This window comes from Pundamilia nyererei, unplaced genomic scaffold (genome assembly GCF_000239375.1).
Source record: "Pundamilia nyererei isolate P.nyererei 1_Seehausen unplaced genomic scaffold, PunNye1.0 scaffold00049, whole genome shotgun sequence".
Lineage (NCBI taxonomy): Eukaryota > Metazoa > Chordata > Actinopteri > Cichliformes > Cichlidae > Pundamilia > Pundamilia nyererei.
In genome coordinates, this window is record NW_005187450.1 from 1,405,373 (window position 1) to 1,429,914 (window position 24,542).

At 39.7% G+C, this 24,542-nt stretch overlaps 1 protein-coding gene across 1 annotated transcript in view; it reads right to left on the bottom strand.

Annotated features, from left to right (window-relative positions):
* pex14 (peroxisomal biogenesis factor 14) overlaps window positions 1-24,387 on the bottom strand; it is a 45,203-nt gene extending 20,816 nt beyond the window's left edge. Inside the window, exons 1-3 of the mRNA XM_005732931.1 lie at window positions 24,299-24,387; window positions 22,317-22,367; window positions 5,522-5,606 (exon numbers count right to left, since the gene is read on the bottom strand). Coding sequence (XP_005732988.1) covers window positions 5,522-5,606; window positions 22,317-22,367; window positions 24,299-24,334 — 172 coding nt within the window. The 5' untranslated portion in view covers window positions 24,335-24,387. The remainder of the gene's footprint in view (window positions 1-5,521; window positions 5,607-22,316; window positions 22,368-24,298) is intronic.
* Between the last annotated feature and the right edge of the window lie 155 nt (window positions 24,388-24,542).

Consider the following 24,542-nt stretch of genomic DNA (forward strand, 5'->3'; position numbering starts at 1 on the left):
CAAGATTTTAGCCATTACTTCCTTCTGTAATTTCACTTACTTAATGATAGATAATCAGATTTGTAAAAGAGTCTTTTACTTAAACTATTCCCTCAGGATTTAGTTTCTCACATGCGCTGCCTAATGCTTCCTCCATCTTTTCAGAGATATTGAGAGAACGGAAAGTGTTTGTATGCAGTATTTCAAGTGACTGCTTCACGTTTTCATGAACAGAACAGTATCTGCACAGAGATATAACAGTTCTTCTACTGACCTCCAGAGTGGCCTATACGAGACAGCATACAATAACCTCCATGTGGATTGAAAGTTTTATGAGAAGTCAAATGTAAAGCAGAAAGTTTCAGTTCTGAAGGTGGACAAGATGTGATTTAAAACAAACAAAAAGGAAAAGAGAAACAAGTCCTCCCATTTGAATACCTGTTTAAGTGTTTAACTGTGAAGCAAATCTGAATTCACACTTGAGCATGTACCCGCAGGCCAAAAGAATAACAAATCCTGTGATAATCTAGCAGAAAGCTTATGCCAAGAGAGGTCCCTCCAGTCACCTATTTAAATGCTCAAAGGAATGGCCATGAAAATTGTTGAATAATTGAAGGCAAATATTGGCCAGCCTGTAGCAGAGCAGGTCCTGAGTGCCAGGAAGTGGTGAGCGCCATGCGCTGAGTTTGTGCAGTCAGACTGCACTGTCAAATAAGCAATAATGTGTCCCTGGACTCCTGTTTCATCTGACCGCAGCAGACTACATGGTGACAGACTATTGAGTGAGACATGCGATGATCTCAGTTTCACCAAATAAGACAAGATATATTAAAACAAAAGAAAAGAGACAAAAAAAAAAAAAGGAAATTTCCCTTCACCTTGAAATTTAAGGTCTTTAAAAAGGAAACAAAAAACTACATTTAGGCTGCTGTTGAGACCAATATATGTACATGTTAATAGCTCTTCACATCTTTGATGTTGTTTACGCAGCAAATGAAAGGTTTTTGTTTTTTACCCAACATCAAAATAAAATACCTGGAAATTCCAAAAGCTGATTTCCTGTGAAATTACAGCTTGCTAAGTTGTGTTTGAGGCTCTGATCTGTTTATTGCCGTGGGGGAAGACAACAGCAAACAAAAGAGCCCTCAGATCCCAAAGAAAAAGGAACAAGGTGAAAGTGAGTTTTACATATAAAAGGAAAAGACAAAAAAGGGATTGTGAAATTTATTATGGGTTCCAAAACCTGTGGAATGACCCCTGGACCCCCATTTCAGATCGACCTGTGGGGAGATGAATTTTTTAAGACATAAATTACACCTAATGACGACACCATAAAAAACAACAATAATGGAAAGCTATTCTGTATTTCATTATACTGTATTATTTGGTGCACCTGATACACGCAGTGCCTGTTTATGAGTCACCGTATTAGCAGATGCTCTGCCAAAGCATTTGCTTTGACCTTGCCATTCTCATTGGGGCATGAAATTACGGTGCTGGCACCTCGATATTACAGCTATAAATACTGTAAACTGCATATCTGGGCTACGTTTTCTATTGTCTTTCAACATAAACCTGATCGGTATTTATTTAAAGGAAAACCCATTGCTCGTCAGGTTATTTACAGCTCTATTTTCACTGGCTCATATTCTCTGGGTATTTTTTAAGGGCAAAGAGGCAGCAGGGCGCTAGCATTAAATCTATTTCTCCAATTCTGGCACTTCTGGACTTTATGGGTCAAGACCTAGCCTGGACAGCCAATTATAAGAATTGCTTACTAAAATATTTTGTGTGGTAAAAGGTGAATGCCTTTTTCGCTGTCCTCCAAGGCCTGAACTATGAAGTTGCCCTTGAGTGAAAATTACTTACATTTTGAATATTATGGAAAAAAAATGCAAGCCAGGGGTCATAAATAGATGGAGGTCAATGGGTTATTAAGGAGAGGTTCAAACTGTTTCCCAAGCTATACTGCCGAGGGAGATTCTACATGTCATTTGGTTCTGTTCAACAGCTTGAACATTGCCCCTAAATAATGACCATTCTCATAGAGTATTCATTTATGTATTAAAAAAGGGGACTCTGCTCTCATTTCCCTGCTTTATCGCCTTGTAGTGATGACAAAGTGGGCAAGGCCTAGGCTAGGTGGCGCCGTGGAGTAATTTATAACCACATCAATCCCTTTACCTTCCATGCAGGCCTTGGTCATTGTCATTTTTGTCCGAGAGGTGAGTCACATAACCCCACTTACAAACAGCATCCTATTAATATCTGGGATGATGAACCTTACTCTTACCTCCATAGCAGGTATGGTAATAGACCAAAAGCCTACCTCTGTTTCCCCTGACCCTCCATCAGTGGCCCACTTCTCAGGGTGAAATCTCTTAGGGTTATTTATTCAACTCAATAACAACTGAGACGTTATTAAAAAAATAAAATAAATAAAAACAGTCACGCCATCATTTATATCTCACCAACTCTGAATGCCCTGTACCCGTTTCACATGCTGAAATTACCTGTACTGCAGCAAGTATGTACACTCCCTGTGTTTACTTTCCAAAACAAATTACCTTCGGTTTGTCAAACTAGGAGCGGCTGGGTGATGTCACCTTAGGTCCCACGGTCAAAGTGACACACTGAGAACTGGAAAATGTTGTTGACTTTGTCCTGAGAATTTGATTTTTTTTGGTAATTATGTGTGTAACTGCTAATTGTCTGGGTTAAATGGTGGTGCCAAAGTGGAGGCCCAATGCTCTTTAGTTGCTGCATCTGTTAATTGAAGAAGACATAGATGGCACAATTCACTAGATGAGAGTCTAGCGCATTATATTTCACTCAAACACAATAAAATTTACTTGATCTTGGCAGTCAACGACTAAGGCAAAATTGCTTCAAGATTGCGGTATGACAGTTTAAAATGCAATTCATTTCCTCACTCCTCTGTAAAAGACAGGGAAAAAAGCATCTCTGGGTTTAAATCTTGATTTATATTACATCAAAGTGACAAAGTTTCAATATTTCAGCCAGCTTATTCAACTTCAAGGACTCGAGAAGGGCAGCTTGAAATATTGGACTGCATAATTGCCAATTCATACCCTGAAATTGACAGTTGAAGGAAAACAGAAAATTATATTTTTCAATGAATATTGAAATAAACCACACTATTAGGCTCTCTTTGGAAAAAACAGACATGTAACCAGAGAGGCATCCTTCAGTGCAGATTAGGGCACAAATGCGCTGGGAAATAATATGCACGACTGAGATTATTGTGTAAAGATTCTGCAACATGCAATCAAAGTGGGCCCTATTTTCCCCTTCATCAGCTGTCCAGCGTAAGTACTGGCAGCAAGAGGAATCCAATTTAAATTCCACTCTACCAGGAGATGGTATTGTTTCATTTTATGTGTGCTTTGACATTTCTGGCTGTTAATATAGAGTAAAATCCAGAAGTATTTACATAAATATGACATTAAACTGTATTAGAAATTAAGACTGACACATTTGCTGTGGTGACTGTGGGAGAAGGAGGATGATGATTGAGTTTCTTTGTCAAAAGGTTGAAAGGACAATACATGCTGGGTACAGGAGCATGCAAAAGTCTGAGCACTGGCCTGCTGCCGCCTGTATAAAAGCTTATTGTGGCTCAGCAAGCAGTCACCAATGAACAAGTTTACCAACGAGTTTTATGGGAGGAAAATGGAAAGTTTCAAAATCAAATTCTTGTCAGTATTGATGTCGATGCTTCTGAGAAGATGAACAAAGGCTAAAAGATACTTTGTACTGATACTTCATTTTATTTTGTTACTATGAATGTAACCCAGAAGTGCAATTCATACAATAATTTATGAATTAACACAAACACCGGCACGATAAAGTTATTTTGTTTAAATTCCCACAAAGAAATATTTCAATCAAGAAATGTGGTATACTGATGAAAAAGGTCTGACAGGTGATTCATCACTTAAAGTACACTTTACTTTTATTTTTAGCAGTCAGCTAAGATTAGTTCCTTACTAAGCGGCATTGCGGTGCAATATCTGGGTTTGAAGCGCAGCTTAAAAAAAGCCTTTTCCTGACATAATTTCCTGTAATATGATCAACGTCGATTTCTAAGACAAAAAATTACTGTACTTAAATAAAATCACAAAAACACAAAGCAACTGATTTAATAAAGCACGATAGTAACAGCAGAGCTTTTTTCCTGAAACAGGAGAAATCTCAAAGCTTGAGTATTGGATTTAAACAACTTCCAGGTTCACTACTGTATGACTGTACAAGTCAAGAGTTATCCTAAGAATACTGCAGAGTGCAAACATACTTTGTGCTTAGTGTTTCATTGCCCATATCTCCCATCTCTCTCTGTGTAAGATCGATGTCCTTATGCAAATCCAGAGTTCTTGTTTAGATCTACAGCGGAACCGATTTTCCAAAATAAATCTGCATTAAAGCATCATACATATTTCATGGACTTAAAGTGCAGTAAGAGCAAACCGATTTGGATAGTGGAGCTCCGTGGAGTTTGCATCAAGGCTGAAAGTAAGAAGAAAATAAGGTGCAGCATGGCATCCTTTGACAATAATGAGGCCTTGTTACATTTCAATTAACCAACAGCAGACTGATAACATGCCTTAGTTGTTAATAATGAAAGAAAAAGACAAAAAAAATACATTTCAAATGATATCAAGAGAGCCATATGAGATGAGTGTAGTAGCAGCCGGCAACCATGGATTTGGTTTCGGGTTACCTTTCCTAGTCACAGAGCTTTTAAGCTCACTTTTCACTGTTTGGCTGAATGCAAAGTCCCTAAGCGCTGTACAAGTACAGTCCCCACACACTGAACTGTCTCACTGCAAATTTAAATAAAAACACTCCCCACAAAGTGTTTATCCAAGGTAAAAGACACACACACACACACTGTACATACTATTACAGCTCAGCCATAGGCTGACTGTTATAAATACATGGCATAACACTGCAGCTCTACTGCTGCATTATATTGAACTGACTTAAATGAGTTCAGAGTAATAAAGCTTTTTGCAACTTTTATTGCACAAACAATATTCTACTGTGTGTTAGAAATATCTCAATGAATTGCAAAGAAAGTGAAGAGCCAGCAAACATTCCAACCTCCCCTGCTTAGAAAACCTCCTCGTGCCGTGCCTCAAATTTACAATAACTGTTAAATTAAGTAAAAGGGTTAAAATGCTGGAAGGCAATATTGATAATTCCATTGAAAATGCAGAGGGAGTTTGTCAATATTAATTTTCCTGAACCCAAAGGAGCATCCAGACTGGTGTGTCATTTATTCACAGAGCCTGAATCATGCTCTCTGAAGCTAAATCGACCCCTATTAGACCCCCCTGAAGGCAAAGATCCATGGCCACAACCTTTGACCCCAACAGAATGATCTTACAAAAAATAGCATATGTATCTTTGCCAACCGCATTTTGTGGATTGTAATACCACAGCCATTTCCCCCAAATTATGTATACTGTTCACAGCTTTCAGCTTTCAGCATAAATCAAGCAAATGAGAAGTCTCTCACCTTTTTTCTTCAAGAAGGTTTTTCTGAGGGCCAAGGGACTCTGATGTACTTTTGGGTTCTGTAGAAATTGTACAGCAGTGGTAATCTGGGGAGAGACAAATGTGATTTAATCCCTCGTAATGATATAACATGAGAGGAAGAAGATAAGCTTTGCAGCAAACTGATGCTTTTCACAGCACAAACAACAGTCTAGACCTTCTTTAAGAAAAAGGTTCATTATCAGTCCAACCCCACAGGAAAAAAAGAAAAACCTTAAATGGATTCCATTTGATAGTTGCTTTTACGCTCCCCCCACACCCAGCAGTGAGGAAAAAGACCACCTGACCACTTTCCAGCTAAATGTGGGGAATGACCAAATCAGCAGTTATAAAATTAGCCCATCAAGAGTGCTGGACAAATGGAGTATGGAGCTTAATTTGCTATTACCCTCTTAAAGACAAACTTCCATTCTTAAGTGCGGAGTGGAAGAAAATCTATACTTAATGCAGAGGTGATCATTTGTATCTAATAACTTGAGAATCCTAGGCTGAAAACTTCTGTAATTCTTCCAGTTAAAAACCTGCCATGATCAAATCACCCAGCCTGAATGTTGTAATGACTTGAAACGTTAATGCACTAGAACGTTAAATAGCATCAGAACACCAGTAGTTTTAAGTGCATTGCGTTCATCGATTCTATTATGTTTTCCTTCGAGATGCACCTTAATTTTCCACCCCAGTATGCATTTCCAAGAATTGGAGGGAGGGAAAAAAAAATCTTCCTCAAATGGCATTAAAACATAAATTTGAAGTGGGCGCCATGAAGTGGCGCCTCCTAAAATAGATAAATATGTAAGAACACAGAGAAAGGGGAAACACACTAGAGAGGAGGTTTCGATGACTTATTATCGCACCTGTGGTCCCCGTGATTCAATTGTAAAAGTCATCCCTCTAATAGGTTGAAAGGTTTTGATTACTCTTCTTTTCTCTTAGTGTTGAAAGATACAAAGTGATTGAGCGCCCTGCCAGTGGTAATTCATTTTGGGTAATGCATTGCATATACTAAGAACCTGTTTCAATCCAAAAGAATTGCAGTTTAAACTTGTCCAAGTGGTAGGAGTGGCAGTGAAGCTGTTTAAAAAGTGAGATTTCTGTCACAAGCACACAGTACAGTAGAGAATTATAGCACAGGCATCTTTAAGAAACTTATCAAACGCGGATTACAAACAAACCTAAAATGAACATCTGAATAATAATAACAACATTTCTTCTTCATACAACCCAGTGAACCTTTCATTAAAATGCACCATTTTGACTTCATGAGATCGCTGCCACAACTGATGTACACACTAATCTACATTTTCACTGGGACAACACGGTGACCTTGATGTACACAAGGGTTACGCAAGAGGTGCGGAATTTCCTGGATCTCTATATATGCTGAGAGCTTTATTAAAGCCAGTCACCCGGAACCTTCATTGTGACAACCAGATTAAACCATTTGCATGGTGACCCCGTAACTGATGTTCTGGGCCAAAAGATACAGTCAAAACACAGAGAAAATATCCCTTTGATAAAAAAGACAAAAATCACTCTAGTGCTTGCAAGGCGCTCACTGTCCAAGTCAGTGAGCCATTACCACAAGACACAGCATGTGGTAATGGCGGAAACTAGAGATAATAAACACACTAAAATCTAATACTCCAATATTTATTACGGTAAATAACAGAGTTATATACAGGAGGCCCGCTGAGAGGTAATGACCTAACAGGGAAAGAATATGCTGAATGAGCAGTCCTTGTTTACATTCGCTTAAAATTTCAGTAGCACAATATTGACAAGAAAATTGTATCAGCGTTAACAGGCGTAAGTGTGACATCTTAGTAAGGACCGCAGCTAGCTCAGCGGCAAACTAATGAGGCAAATGTCCATTTGGTTAAAACTGTTGTGGTAGATCTTCAGGGAGAGGAAAAATGCACTTCTTAGCAGATGACATAGATGCTTTGCACAAGTTCCATCCAGACATCTCAATCAATTATAACCACATTGCACAGATTTCAGTCTTGTTATTGACTTATGGATCACCCCAGTTATAGTGTTGGGTAGCACACAACTGGGGCTTTTAGGAGGGCGGGGGTAAGATGGATAACAGTACAAGGCGCATTTGAGTAGACAGCATAAATAACTAAAACAGAAATTAGGTGAATTTCCTTCCTTGCAGGAAACTGGTAAATGATTTTTGGTGCGAAGAACAATTAGGCTTCTTTGTAATACCTCTTGTAAAGGTTCGACTCCTAATGCACCAGAGTGCTCCATGTTAAGAGCGATAATCTTTGCAAACCAGATAACCAATAAAGTGTCAGGTAAAGCCGAAAAAGAGGTGAAAACTCAATCACAGAAAGAGATAACATTAACCAACACACTTAAAGAGAGTGAACTTGATGAACGGACAAGATTACAGAAATGTTATTGAGTTTGAATTGGACAAGAATTTGCACTGCACTTGTCTGAAAATTACAACTGCAATACCTTGAATTGTGAGAAATGAGGCTGCAATCCAATTACGTTCGAACTGCATGGATAGACGCCTGAGGGAATCCATGTAACCAGTTGTATATTTTTGCCCCAACTAGTAACGGCACTTAACCATAATATACCGTAAGACCCACCTATGGATATTTTACAGGAATTCAAGAGCAGGTGTGAGCATCTGGGAAATTCAGACTTTCGATCATCAGACACCAGTTTGTGGTATATCTTACAATTGATCATTTGGGCTGGTTTCTGTATTTGTAGCTAGTTTCACTTTTAAAGTAACCAGAATTTTAACCACGAGAAATTAAAAAGAAATCTGAGAAGAGAGAAAAGATTTGTGTTTTCAGTCTGAATTATTTAGGCCAACGCAAACCACTACTTATCGAGCAATTACTGTGCAATACGGTAAAAATGCAGTTTTAGGGTTGCAAACATTCTTGGAATAAACAAGAACACTTTGATAAAAGATACCATACCAGAGTTTAAAAAAAACCAAAAACCAAAACTCAAGATTTTCCATCCACAGTCTCATGGTATCACATATTCTTATCTAAAACACTTCAAACAATTCAAAAAAAGAAAAGAAAAGAAAAGAAGAAGACAAAAAAAAAGAGAGTGCAACATCAACTTTTTATATTTTTGAACAGGAAATGACTGGCATGTACTGAGCAACTCTTTGCTCCTTATCTGTTCTGCAAAAATATGTACACAATTTGTCTGCAACATTGAAAAGATTTGCAGGACTTGATGGAACTAGAAGCTGGGTGGGGGTGCAATTGAGGGTCTAAAAGGGAATCATTAGCAAGTATAGAATTCGGGCTCAGTGTGAATCAATTCATTCCAAATTGCCCTGGCCTGTACATTTGTGGAGAAGTGCCCCTGATATAATAACAGACTGATAGACATGAACAAAAATTGTGTTAAGCTAGTCTCAAATTTCCCCCCCAAACACACGTTTGGAGGACCAAAAGCAGGAGAAAGTGAGAGACGGCGAAAAATGAAGCTCTATATTAATTTGGTGCTTTCATGGATGATCTGCTATCAGGGGCAGCTGTCTTAAATGACTTAACCCAATACCTTTCTGATATTAGAGCCCTGCCAGAAAGGAATTAACTTTTAATGCAATTATTGTATTTCCTTTAGTTGCCTGACTGCTTGATGTGGCCAACAGTGCTTTTTAATCTTTTTAAAAGAGCAGCTTTAAATGCCCTTCTAATTGTGACAACCTTCTTGCCTTAATGTGACCTTTAGTGGAGAAAGCAAGGCCACTTGGGAACAGCTATAGGGAATTACTGACCCTGAGAGACATCAGGAAGTGAGGTGCAGAGCTGGCCATTTAGCTAACATCCACAGTTGTTCAGACACTCCAGGAGCTTCAAGGGCCCTGCTGGAGACGAATCTTTCTAACAATGACTGTACAAAAAGAACCCTTCATTTCTCACTCATTGTTGCTTGTCCCTTCATGTGCAGTGCTTTTTCAAAGAAGTTAGAACGTTACAAAATGAAATGAGAAGCAATTACCGAAACTTGTCTTCAGCATAAGCAAAATCTGATAAAGGGTTACTGGTTAAACGTGGGCATTTCTAAACTACTTTGCATCTGTTCACACGTTGGCGGGTTGGCGTTTTGTGTGTTACACTCTGAAATGTGGTCAATCTTTATTGAATTATCCTAACTTTTGAAATTTAAAGGTCAGAGTCAACATTTCAGCAGATGAAAAAGGGTCATGGAAAACTTCATTGACATTTGCGATGCAAAGGTTTAAAAATAACATGCGCTGTATCAGTGTCAGAGCCATGGGCAAGGCTACGATCATGACATCAAAAGCATATTATGCAATTTTTGTAAAAGGGGGGGTTGGTGGACGGAAATTGAGCTTTTTTTTTTTTTTTTTCAAGACCACTGCATATAGAGAACAAACTTTCCATTCAGCAGCATTTCCCTATCAAAGTTCTGACATCACAAACATGGAAAAGTTGAGTGGTTTAGTGGTGAGAAAAACCGAGGGCCGTAGTAGACTGTATTCGACAAGGCCACTGACAAAAAGGTAAAAACGCACTTAATATGATATTGTGAATAACGCTACGCTTGTCAAAGAGAAAGAAAGGGGGGGGAAGCTGCCTTGTTATTTTCGAAATACAAGCAATTTTTAGAAAAGTGTAAAACTTTCAAAACTGTGTTTAATTTGCTGGAAATGTTTCACTTCCTTTAAACTTTAAGTTCAGAATTGTCCCCCACAAAAAAAGAGAAAAATGTTTTATTGGCTTCTTTTTTTACTGACTTGCAAAATAATTGAACTTCTTTCAAGAGCCGGTTGTACAGGGTAAGAAAAAATATCCTCATTCTGCAGAACGAGCAGAATAAGAAAGTAGCTGAAGCTGCCACGTGTTTTAACGGAACATGAAGCAACAACAAAGTCATGCGCTTTGTTTATTCTTGCGAGATCTAAACATGAAGACAAACAGGTGGCACTCGGCCAATTCAAAACTAGCCTGACAGATACGCTATAAAGCCGAATCTGACATTTCTTAATGTGCAACTGTCAGTCGTGCTGCCTGGGGTTGCCCTTGCTAAACTAGTGAGACAGATGACTGTTTAGATAAGGACATCCCCAGTGGGGCTCCGAGAGCCCCGAGAGCCCTGATGACAAAAGATGTGCGACTCTGTGAGTGACACCTCACTTTCACTTACTTTGGGCAAAAATACTGCCTAGCCCTATACATTCCTTTTAATTCAGGTAAAAGGCCCAAACCATGAGTTTGAAGCTGCTCTCAGAGATGAGGGTCATCAGAGATTAACCCATGGCACTTTAGCAGTGGGGGTGCAAGAAGCGAGTCGCAGCGAAGCACAACAAACTACTTAGCTACCACAAAACATTCCAGCCCCTTCTCAGCTGCAATCCAGTAATGGATACTTCCTCAGCTCCTCGATTGGTCAAAATGTTTTCATACAATAATTTAATTCAGAAACACATTTACAAAGCAGGAGTAATCAATTTTAATTAGTTGATTTTTTTTTTCCATTCGCATAAAATTTAATGTACTGCCATCGATCTCCTTTGTTCTTTAATGCAGTGGCTCTTTCCTGTAATTCGAAGCTTTTTCTTTTTTCTTTCTTACGCAGTCAGTGATGACATTGTGTGACAAGCAGCTCCGTGTGCTTTTCAGTGACCGTTTTCAAAACATGAAAATGCTCACAACGCAACTTTATCAACGCACAGCGTAGCAAAAAGAAAATGTGGTCATAATGTGGTCTGTAAATGCGTCGAGTATGAAAAATGTTCTGTTTAGAAATGACTCCGGTCAAATATACGAGAAAAACGTTTGAAATAGAATAAAAGACACTAAACTGTCAGAAACTTTCTGATCATTTCTTGCCGATTTAAAATGTATCATTAAAATGTTTTTGAAAAATCAAAAAGATAAACAAACAAAATAAACAAAAGCAGCAAGAGTTTCATGTATGGTTTAACAACAATAAACAGTAGAGTTTACAATGAAAACTTAGATGAATGGGAAGCAATAGAAAGTGGTTTGGCTGTTATAAAAACACAAACACTCTGTAGTGTTTTTATGGAACGTTTTAAAATAGCAAATTTCATAACAAAATCTACACTGAGGTTAACACAAAATGGCCAAACATTTATATTATGCCATATTTATATGGCATATATATAAGTTCAGTTCTTCGGTAAAGAGAAATGAGAGACGCAATTTGCTACGGTAACATAAAGAAGCACAGGGTCTTTTCTTAAACCTGCCACTGCTCTGTGTGTTGTCCTTCACATCATCAGGGCCTGCCGGCCTTTCACATTCAATTAGTTGATTGAGGCAAAATGCAAGCGGCACCAGCAGCAAACAACGTGAAGCTTGTGTCCAAGCGACACACCACAGAAGTTGTGTTGTGGTGTCAGGAGAAGAGCTGCTTCCGTCACAAGCAACTTACAGTGACAAGCCTATCCTCCTCTGTTCATCCAAAACTGCTCTGCTCACTGAGGAAGCACCCACCCATGGACACAAACTCATACACACGCATCCTGCAATGCATACAACTGAAGCACTACGATAGGCAAATAAAGCCGAGAGCTGCGGCGAAGATGCAGCGAGTTGGCATCAGTTTTGTGTGCAGTCCTGCTCGCCTGCCAAATTGACTAATAAAACTAAAATAGGGAGACCAGTGACAACAGAGAGAGAGAGGTATCCTTTTATTGATCAAATTATTCCTTCTTGGGTACACTGTGCCACTGGATGAGCCTATGCTCAGAAAGACAACTAGACAGATTGTGACATTCCAGTGACATTGTAATTGTGTGTCAACCCTTTTCCAGTCAATAGGCTGAATGCACTAATCATGTGTCTTGGATCAGCAATTTCATGGTCTTCAAAGGGGACCAGGAATTGGTGGCATGACCCTGCATACAGGGTTAGACCCCTCTTTCCTCAGTGAGTTCCACAGAGAGGAGAGGGGAAGGATGGTGTAAAGGGAGACGCGCCAAGGAAGGCACAGAGCCAGGAAAGATGAACATCGCCATCTACTGGCCAGGGCTGGCAGAAGTGGCATACGAGGGGTGGGGTTGGCAGTTTACCCTTGCGGCCTGTCTTTCACTGAGACCTGTCAGAAACATTTAGACACACTTGCCAAGACAATGGGCCACACATCTACCGTAGCAGACAAGTCAGGCTGAAATAAACATCGAACCAGGGAGGAAACTTAAGCCAGCAGGCCTTCGTTTGCTTTTGGAGAAAGAGAGCAGCGGCAAGAGTCTGCTCCTGATCACACTAAGTGACAAAGAAATGTGTTGGCTAATTCTCTTTTTTTCCAGAGGCATCCAACCACCGCTAAGAGTCTAACCTCGAGAGTAGGAAAACCATAAAGAGTGGGGTGCTGACAGCAAAAAACAGAACAAAACAAACAAACAAACAAAAAGCAGCAATCACCAGGGCCAGAGAAGAGAAGAAGAAGAAGTACCACTTGTATTTCTTTTTTAACTCTGAGAGGAAAAAAAGACAGCTCATTAAAAAAAAAGCAATTTAGTTTAACCTTTGTAAACCAGATAACGATACAGGATGAGCGAGTTATAAAAAATCACCGTGATAAAGCGATAAAATGTGTAACATCTGGTTTATACATGCCCCGCCTAAACGTTATCCTTCTCTTTTGAGAAGTGCACACAGAATTTTCAGGTTTTGCAACATGGCTGCCTGGTGATCTAAACTTAAGAGACTCTCATACAGCACATAAATTTATACGATTTATGTTCCTGCTTTTGATCTCAAATCAACATCTTAACACTTTATGACTACGTGACAATCAGAGGCAGTGGTCAAAGTTTAGGCGTCGACACCCATCTTAGCTGAACATCGAGTCACGCGGTGACAGGAGAAAATACATGTTTTACCATGCGCCTCCAAAAGAAAGAGAGAGGAGACAACCCACAGTGAACCACTATAATGTCACACGAGGTGGCGTGTTACAGCAAAAGGGGCTGAGTTGGCAAGCAGCTCAGCAGCAGACGCACACCTGTTCTGACATTTTCTGTCGACCTTGACACAGAAAACACACGACAATGCCACTCTCAGTATTTTAAAAGTACAGGCTGTTTGACGAAGCCCCTTCACTTCCCCTTTTCTCATCCCCATGATACCCAAAACCACTTTCCACACACTTTTGGAACCATGACGCAGCACGTACAGATGTGAGGGGGAACAGACAGGTAGCAGTGCCATTAAAAGAATGGAGAAAATCTACAAGGAGAGACAGGCGGAAAAAATAAATAAATAAAAAAAAATCTGTGAGTGAGTGAAATTTGGAGACAACCGAAGGCCGCTGGGCGACTGTCAGAGTTGGCTGACTCTTTCCACAGGATTGCATGCCGCCAATACCTCGCTTAAAATCCCACAGTCCACAGTAAACACAATCTGGAAAGGACGGAAAGGCCTCAGCCTCGCCTCTATTTATTCAATTTCTAACGTCTCCTTGTCACCCTTTCTTTCGAAATTCATGACAGAGCTACAATGCATCCATCCATCTACTATTTTAATCAAAGAGAAAGCAAAGTGCTGCTGCCAGGAGAGCTGCACAGGAAAACAAATGCGATCTTCCTGTTAATCACTGCATTAACAAGAAGTTGACAGTCTTGAAGCACATGCTGGGGAGGGGAGCCACTCCAGGTGTTGGGTAATTGTCAGTTGTGCCATTGGCTATTTATTTTATTTATTTATTTTTTAACTACTGTGTCAATGTCTGTTTGACTCCTGGTTTACAGTTGCCCTCTACCTTTAAATACAGACAGAAACAAGAAGACTCTGGATGAAGGCGAAGGAGTCTACCTATTACCAGTGCCTGATGAAGTGCTTAATTTTAAAGGTTAACAAGGGAGGCCTAAAATAAAATAACATGAAAACACACACAAGCTCCTTGACTATTCTAGAAAGAAAGAAAATAATAAAATCATATTTGGTGACTTTGAGGCAAGAAAATGTTTTAGAAAAAACAACAACTTACCAACACACAGCAACTTGTCAGATTTATTCACTTGGCCCTTTTATTAAAAGAAAAAAATCTGTTTAATCTCTTTAACTGCAGGTGCACGGATCCAGTTTCATTTTCCAACCAGAAACATTACAGTTTTTACTGGCATTACACTTCTTAGCCACACCTCTAAAGTCTAATTGGAGCGTAATATTTTCGTTCAAGTGCTCCATTTTATCTTAGTTTCTATATTCTGTCACTTTCATTTTAGCCTACAGAGTAGCATACTATCTTTTTTTTTCCAGATTTCTCAGATAAAGCCACAATCTCAGGGCGCCACACACAGAGAAACTCTGAAATCCCATTAGCATTTTGCTTTCATTATTTTTAATCAAACCCTGAAAACTGACACATATTAATTAATATCCATTACCAGTTTTTTTGCCCCCTCTCCCAGAGAAGACGTTCGGGGGGGGAAAAAAGAAGCAATTAACTTAACAAAATAATCAAAAAAATTGTTACAGAAATCTCTGATAAATGTCATGTGAGGTCCCATCTAAATGTAAGAAGTGTAATACATTCTTGCTGTCATATTCCATTAAACTGCTATTACAGTCTTGATAGAACTATTAGTCACTACATTATTAATAACATTAATGTATTTACATTTTTGGTGTACAAGCCTGCTTTCATGCAATAATTTATGAAGGCGACTTCAGATATGTTATAATGTTCCCCATCGAGCCTCTTTTGTGCTTATTATTGATTGTGAAAACAGTCAAAAACTCCAAATCTAATATCCCTCTGCCCTCCCCCATACCCCTTAATGTATTGGAGTGGTCTGTTTACATTAAGGACTGGAATAAAGTGCATTTACATCTGAAGCATAAGTTCATAATTTACATTCTAACATTTATTAGAGGTGACAAACGAGCATTTGGTCCACTCGTGCTTTTCCACAATGCAGCACTCATTCAATCCATATAAATTACAGCTGGGATAGGGAGTGCAAGAGCAAATTATTTTATTATATGTATGCATGTATGACTCTATAGGGGGTTACTAAGACAAACAGGGAATTACTTGATTAGGCCAACCGTGGTTTACAAAGAAAGAAATATGAGACTGAGGGTTAGGCCAATGAAATTTTAGCATAAATGTTTGGCTCTTATTCAAATACCTAAAACACACAGACTGCTGTATTGCCGTGGTACTACACTGCACTACTGTGCATTTCATACAGGGTAGAAACAGCTCTTTTAAATATTGCCGATCCAATAGCTTATCCTTAGTTAGCACTAATATTATTCAATTAAAAGAAACTTGCCTAAAAGGCAGTATTATATTACATAATTAGACAGGGCAGCATTTTCAGAAGTGTAGTTACAAATGCACTGAGGGGATCCCAGCATTTGAACAAATATCTAGCGCTGTAGGGGAGCTTGCCGACAAATTAACAGCTAATAACTTACTGGGAAGCAAGATAAAAAGAGAAAAAAAAATGTTCCCCAAAGTGTCAATTACAAATAATTTTTCCTCTGATTTCTACACTTGTGAAAGCACGATATGCTAAAAGGCATTTTTAATAGTGTGCCAAAATTGCAGGATATCCATTTCTTTTTTTTTAACGCTCTGAATTTATTAAGAAAGATAATTCAGCATCGGCAGCAGGACTGTTTAGGATGGCTCCGAAAGCATACGACTCCCATCTGAGAGCATTTAGTGGACTGATAGAAGAGACAGACAGGTGCAGGGACATGGGAAATGAAGGAGGATTCAATCAAATTCATGTTCATTAAAATCCGAGGACATCACAAAAATGAGAAAGATGCTGACAAATCAAAGGGTCTCAGTACCTGAATTACCATAGTCATTTACTTATTAAAGCCAGGATGCTTCGTGTCAATCAAGAGCCATCACATTCTCCATTTGCAGCGGAAAGCCACTGTAATTGCTTCTCATACTAATCAACACAACTTGTGTAATTATGCCTTGAAAGTGACATTGGAGGCTGAGAGCGATGTGAGCAGTCTTGACAGCAGAGACATCTCAGATTCATCAGGAGATTTCCAGCCTCGCTGCAAGGAGACAAGCCACTCTCAGACCAAGTTACTCACTCGAGCAGTTTACAACCATAAACACAAAGAAAAGATGATAAATCAAGCCGAAGTAATTACAAAGCAGAATAGAGAGTATAAAGGAAGCTCAGCTCAATAAGACCACTTTCCCAAGTATATTGAGGCAAAATGACTACGCTGTAATTAAACTGGTGTCGTATTTCTGTCATTTCTTAAGTAAACATATTGTGACAGTTCACTAAATTGTGGGAGAATAGGAAATTACAGCTCTGTTACCATGCTGTTTACATTAATATACTCGCAGAGACAAAAAACCCTACAAATAAAGTTCTAAGTATTCATTAAAGTTTATTGAATTCAGCTTAATCACAGACTTTACATATGTCTCCAAAATGAACTTTGCGTAAAACTAACTTCAACATTCCTCTGCGCATTGGAAAACTATCCAAACCATATTCCCAGGCTGCATCTGTCACTAGTCACACTGCGGCCCAGCCAGGAAGGTCAGAGCGAGGTCAAATTACAGCAACAAATCAAGAGCCACGGTTATGACATTAAACTCCATCTACAAAAAAAAGGTGCTTATTTTTGACATACAGTGGCAACAGCTGCTTCTTCATTTACTGGGAACTTTAGAGTGAATTGAAGGCCTTGCGTCGCTTTCGTCAAAAGACTGAAAACGCTATTGTCTGGGGCTGGCAATTGGGATCTAGTCCGGCTCAGCACACAAGGCAGAAGCCACAAAATAAAAATAATTTATAAAATGGGTTGGACTCATCTGTGCTCATCCCTTTCAAAGAGGTGGGTGGAACCATCACCAACATCAAAAAGGAGTCAACTGATAATTCTGGCATTCTGCAGGGGAATAAGCGTAATGATTTCATTTGCGAACAGAAACGAAGATGAGGGATTTATGGCTCATAAAAAGTTCAAACAACAGAAAAACCAAAATCTTTGTCTGTGTCATTCCTCGCTCATGACCTCCAAACTTCAGCACATGTTGAAGGCCAAGTAAGAAAATGCTCTTTTGTGGCCAGATATGAGAAAAACAAGTACATTTACTGACATAGAAAACAGAGGCTTTTACAGGAAAAGCCACCGTGATTCACCCCCTGCGTTCAACTCTAATGAGTCAAAAAGTGTGACCTGCACTTAAACAAGAAGTCACAGCCAGAAGCTGTAAACTCATTTTCCCCCCCATCCAAGCCAGCAACGTCGGCAGGACCTGGAAGATGTGCTCCGAGCATGCACGATAAATCTGACGTGAAATCATAATCATAAAAGCAATTAGCTGACCCTGCGCCACTCGTCCTTGGACATGACAGTGAGAATTCATACAGAGTCCTCTAAGGAGGCTGGCTGCCGGGTTGGGCGAGGAGGGGGAAAAAGTGCAACACAGCAACAATAAAATGGAGGGCCCTTCCTGTGTCATTAACCACTGAAACAAACAGCGCATGATGCACAATGAGCGCTGTGAAACAGAGAATTGAGCCTTGATGCTTTTCAAAGGGAAAACTTCCCCGCGACCACTAAACTCGACTGTGCCGTGCAGATGTTCCTTTTGTAAAAGTGCGGGCACAGAGACAGACACAGACACAGTGCCGTACCACTTAATCCCCACCCCCACTACGCATTATATTACATCACCTTGCACTACCTTGCAGTGTGAATACAGCTTGCAGATTACATCTTAAACGAACTTATTTAGAATCACCACAAAAACACGAAGGCGGGCGCTTTCGACACCTCTTTGATCTGCGCTTTTTGCAGAGTGTGTCGCATGTTTACAGTAAGCATGACAGGATACAGAGACTATTGACTATGAGATAGCAGTTGATCGGGTTGATCGGACCTTTCTCTTTCAAGGAGTGCACTACTTTTTTAAGAAATCTCTTTTCCCCCCACCTTTGGCGCACAAATCCACACAAATCCACGCACACACACCCACAGAATATCTTGCCATCACTTCCCACTCAGTAATTACACCAAGGCCGAACTAGTGGCTGCCACCTAGTGACCGTCTTCCCCAATAATCATGAAATATCTCTATGGCTCGCGCCCCCACTCGGACCATAACTCTCCTTTACTGCAGACAGCTCCAATAAAGGATTACAATTACAATTAAAGTAATGAGCAAAGAGGAAAAAAGGAAAATCTCAAAGAAGGATCCCTTGACTAACTAAATGGTAGCCTAGTTCCTTGACAGAATGGAGTTACTATAGCAGGCTCATTACTGGCTCCCATTTCTTATTCTGCCCCAATAATTAATTTGGAGCATGTTGAAACCTGGAGTTGTGGAAAAAAAATTTAAATAATAGCTTTAAGAGTGATGGATGTGAAATGAATTGAAATATGATTGTCAAATTAGAGATTCTCTTCTTGTTATTCTTTGCTTTATGGTGGCTGAAGTGTAAAAAAAAAAATCTACTGTATGTACAGTTTTAGGTTAATTTGTAGAAATCTTCAAAAGATTTCTACACTCACTCACATACATGCATATTTAGGGTAAACTGATATTAAAAGGAGACATCTCCTTTAAACACATGTTCCATGGGAAAAGTCATTGAGGGCAAAAAATAACTGAGTCAAGACCCGAGAGTAACCTCTGACTTCCTGGTATCACCACTGTGTTACATTTGTGCTACACCCACGCACATGTGAGGAAAAAAAACCCTCAAACATATGAGCAACATCTGTCTGCCTGCAACTCACGGGACTCAGCAAAAGACCCATCAGGGAAGGGAGAGGTGAAATGAGGAGAGAACGATCCAGAGAACAACAAAAGGGGACAGCGACAGCAGTGGTTCCTTCATGTCTTTGGCCACACCAATTACTGTTGGCAGGTCCTCTGCCAGCCAGCCAGGTCCCCCACAACTTCTGCACTTAACACACTGTTCCTTTTATTCCCTCTCTGTAGCGAGATGGCTATTGCAGAGGGGCTACGGAAATTTGGAGACTGCTGAGCCAAAACAGATCACTTCAAAGCGGCTTATTTAACGCTTGCTAAATTTTTCATCACAGTCGCTTAATATCCTGGGGAAGGAGAGCTTTTGAAGTTGCTGTGAGACCGGGGATGTTCTTCTTACCGTTCTTTTCCCCCTCCCTCTGCTGTACTAAAATCCCCAAACCTAAACACATAAAACACGCCCAGTTCACACTATCTGTGTCTACATGTGCAAAGGGTACAGAAGCACCTACTGCAAACAAAAAACCACACGCTTTCATACCCACAAACAAATATGCACTTCTTAAACTGAGGTTGGATTTTTTTTTTTCAGTGCAAAGAGTAAAGAACGGGGTAAACGGTAACCTAAATCTGTAAGAATTGCATTTAGCGATGACACATGACCCTTTAGTTTGTGATCCGAGGTAGTGAGAGTATTTCCAAAGAGTTCCGAGTTAATCGGCTCAAAGGAAATTAAGGAGCAGGAATTCTAATAAGAAATATACAACTTTAACTTTATTATTCAGGACAATAATTAATAAACTTTTAAAAAAGAAATGTACCTTTAAAGTACACAAGTACAAAGCCAAATTCATCCTAACTGTTCTTTCATATCATATAGTTTCTAACAGGAGAAAAGAAATGTAAACATTTTAAAATATAAATGCATAAAAACTATAATGCAGCTTATTTTGATGAAGTGACTTTTAATTTTATTCCAATAGATCTGGTTAACCTGTCAAAATATCTATATTAAGCCAATATATTTGCCAATTCCTTCCTATATTCTCATTTGGTCAGTGGAATTTTTGCTCATTAATAGCATCGTCATGTGTTTGGGTGATTTTAAAGGCAGTCAGAGACAGTGTCTGAAGGAGATGAGGGGTAAGCGCAGGGTGTCACTACAGGGAGAGAGAGCACAGAGACTGGGGAAAGACTAGTAATAGACTGGCTGGGGTAATGGTCATGGCAGGGATGAGTGGGAGGGGGTGGGGATTTGAGATGGAGGTAGTCGGGGTAAGAGTGAGCAAACAGCAGTGCCAGAGGCAATAGCAGCGGCTGGCAGCGACTGGTATACCAGTCAACCATGAAACACACACTCACGCGGGCTCTCCCACCCCTTCTTCTCGCTCTAACCTGCAGGTCCAGATATCCCTGTCTGGCCTGGTATAGTGGCAGAGGCTGTGGCACCGACCCCTGAGCTGGACCCTCCTGCCACTGAGGAGGGTCCACGCCGTGCAGTGTGCCAGGGCCTGCTGATCTGGGCGAGGTGAGTCAGAACCTGTTAACATGACTGGTGTCCCCAGTCTGACATGCACATGTGCACATAGATGTTATGCAAATGTGTGTGTGTGAGTGTGAGTGAGTGAGAGAGAGAGAGACTGCTTTTCCTTCTTTCCTGCCCTTCCAACCCTGCCAGCACTCCCTTTCCTCTCATCCAGATAAAATCCTTTCAGACACAAATTTCAATTATTCACCTCATCCAAATAATGCCATGTGACAAGAATTATCCCTACTGTAATAATCCACTTAACTGGGAAAGAGCAGCTCATCAAAAAGAGAAAGGAGAAAAGGGGTTGGAAGTGAGGGTGGTGGTGGGACTTGTCAACCGGTCTCGAAATCCTCATAACAAGAATTTCTTCCCTTTTTTGAGGAGACAGTCTTGAAGCGCACTGGGATGATGAAATTGAAGTAAATTGAAAGAAAGCCTGGGAGAATGCTCCCACAATCAATAACCCCAGGATTAAATTAGCCTTGGCATGAAGGGATGATGGGGGGAAGATGAAGAGTGAATGGTGGTGAATGACATTGAGACATGTAGGCTGAACAATACAGCGCGTCTATAACCTGCATGCTGTGCCTATACAAGGACAGTGAGTGTACCTGGGATGGATTCCATCCCACTTAGCAATTACCAAACATTCCTGGTTATAGTCATCGCTTGGGCCAAGCATGCCTTATAAACACTCTGCACATTACTGAAGAGAAAAACTGACATTTATTCTTGTTAAACACCACCTTATAACACCTTTTTGACGGAACAACACCTTCAAGTGCCCTTTGTGTTTGCATAGGAGTCTACATGGTGAAGAAACTCCAAATTAGCAACTTTCCTGACCCATTTCTGACACAGACTAAAAGGATAAACAAAGAACAACAAAGATGTGCAGTCAAAGTTTTATGCTATGCATGATTAAAGAAACTGTGGAACCCATTGCTGCTGTTAAAATAGACCATTTTCCTCTCTAAAGACCAAGAACATAAAGTATACTCTCATTACAGCTTGGGGACATCATTGTGATGTATAAAGTGACTGTCTGCTAATTGGAAGCCTTTAATACTGGATCTCCCTGGGGAATGTGTAATACAGCCAAATAAAAGTCTTTAAATTATCAGATCTTAAGGTGGGGGGGAGAGAAAAACCATCATAATCTTCCTCAACTATGCATCACCAGATCAAGCCAAGAAATTAGAAGATTTTCATTCTTTCAAAATCCCACGAATACTTGAGTTTTTGAAAAATCCACACTTCTGAGCACTAGTATTAAGAATCACAGCGTGTGCCATGTGAGAATATCTGAAATATTATTTCCAGCCATTATGATACCTTATTCATTGCTTTTTGTTTTCTTTACAGGAAATGTAATTTAATATTTGCATCGTTTGATCCAAGATGCTATTTCTTTCCAGCTCTCACTTACATTAGCTTCATTTAATGTTTTTGTGGTTACAGTCAATGTTTCCTTACCAATAATTCATGTAATTCAGATTAAGGAATAAATTCTTACCAGTTCTTCTCTGGGGCTACGTGCTCCATCTTTTCCAGGCAGAAGGCCAGGCTGAGAACATAAACAAACATTTGTATTAGAGTGCCATCTAGTGGAAAACAGAAGTAATGTCGCTTTGAAGCTTGGTAACTATGGTCGCCCTTTACAAGCACAGGGTATGTAACATTGCTGGCTTTATCTGTTGAAGTGACAGTATTCGGTTATTCAGGTATGGGACACTTTTACAATACTAGGCCTCAAGGCTTCATTCAGGCATATCAACAACATTTATACAAAGTGCTTGAGCACTCTTTCACACTTGGCACATTTCTGCCAACTGATCAGGCAACTCTTACACTTAAAAATTGCTCAGTTTATTAGGATCCCCATTAGCTAGAGACTGAACCCTGTCAGAGCCTGTGTGAAGTACAGAACACAGTGTTATCTGTTGCTAGATCCTGATCAAAACTGCCTGAATTTTGGGGATAATTTACTGTGACTGAAGTTACTTCTGTGGTGTCAGGTACATAAATGTGAGCAACTCTCGTGCATTTGAAAAGCTTTTGGATGAATTGTGCTGCTGTATGATTCTGCAGGTATGTAATAAACAGAGAAGAAAGAGTTCTAGAAACAGTTGCAAGCATCAAACTACCTACCTACCTAACTTCCTGTTAGCTTTTGTCAAACGTCAACTACTGTCATAACTCAGAAGTTTTTTAACCTGTTCTCATCATGGTGAAGAGTTTAGCTTCATGCTGTACTCCATAAACATTTCCCTATGTACAGTAACAGATGGGAAGCTGTAGAAATTGTGAACAAGGGAAAATTCACAACACAAATAAATTGATTGTGGAAACTGAAGGGTATCCATTTCACTGTGACGTTTATGGAGCAGTGCTTGTAGTAGAATGTGGACAGATTTTGTTCTATCGGCAGGAAAATAAATAAATTTAAAAAGGCTATTTTTCATTTCCACAAGATTGGGTAAGAAAACATTAATGACATAAATGGACTGGTTCTTATTTAGTGCTTTTGTAGCTTGCCATCACCAGTGTGTGAATGTGTTTGTGAATGGCTGGATGACTGAATGTAGTGTAAAGCACTTTGGGGTCCTTAGGGACTAAGTAAAGCGCTATACAAATACAGGCCATTTACCATTTTCTATGTGAGCACTCAAAGCACTTCATTTGCCCATTCATACAAACACTTTTTTTCTAGGCCTTAGCACTTTCTATGGAACATTCACACACACTCTGATGAACACATTAGAAAGCAACTTGGGTTAGGAAATTGCTTAAGGATACTTGGGCAAGCACAATTGAGCAACAGTCTGTATGCCTACAATTAGTAGATGACCCTCTCTACCTCCTGAGCTACAGTTACTGTTTAGAGAATTTTAAAAACAATAAAAATGTATTTAAGGTGTTTAATGTAACTAAGCATCTCTGTACATAAAAATATTTTGCATTTCTCTACAGCATATATAAACATATATGCAAAAAGTAAAGTTGTCACTGGTGACATACATGAATAAAAACGTTCGATGACATTTGTTTTGGGGGGCTGGTGAGTTCAAAGATAACACTGTGACTGCAACCCAACAGAGACCATCAGGTTTATTGACCTACACTGACCTTTGAGTTGCACCTACAGTTATCTGCACACAGTAAGACGAGGCTACACGCTCAGATGCAATTGTACAGCTGTACCGTTTGATGACAATGGCAAATATAGTAACTATGCCATATTATTTTCGACACAATATGGCAACTCTAAATGACGCCCCTTCCTGCCCACTTGTAAACACACTCATGTCTCAGTGACAACTTTTGCCTCGAAACCTAGCTAGCATGCTAACTAGCAGGCATGCTAATCTCTAACTTGATGAGCCTTTCCAGGCACGTGATGCCAACGTTAAGACATCTAAGGCCTCGAAATATCTAAAACAGTTCACTACCGCAAATGGACATTAAAAAGAAACCGCTTTTAATGCATATAGAGACCTGTGTTATTGCCTCAGATTGGTCGTTGGATGCCATCTTCTTCTTCTGTTCCTTCTGCCACACTTCTTATTCTGGTATATTTCTACCACGCAACATGCTTTAGGATGCACTACTGCCTCCTGCAGGTGAGTAAGGGACACTGCAGGATAAGTCTAACTCCAAAGTATCACTCACTATTCTTACTGTCTGTTATTAAAACGCTACAATTTAAAAGCACACCAAGTTAAGTTTTAGCTTCCCCATA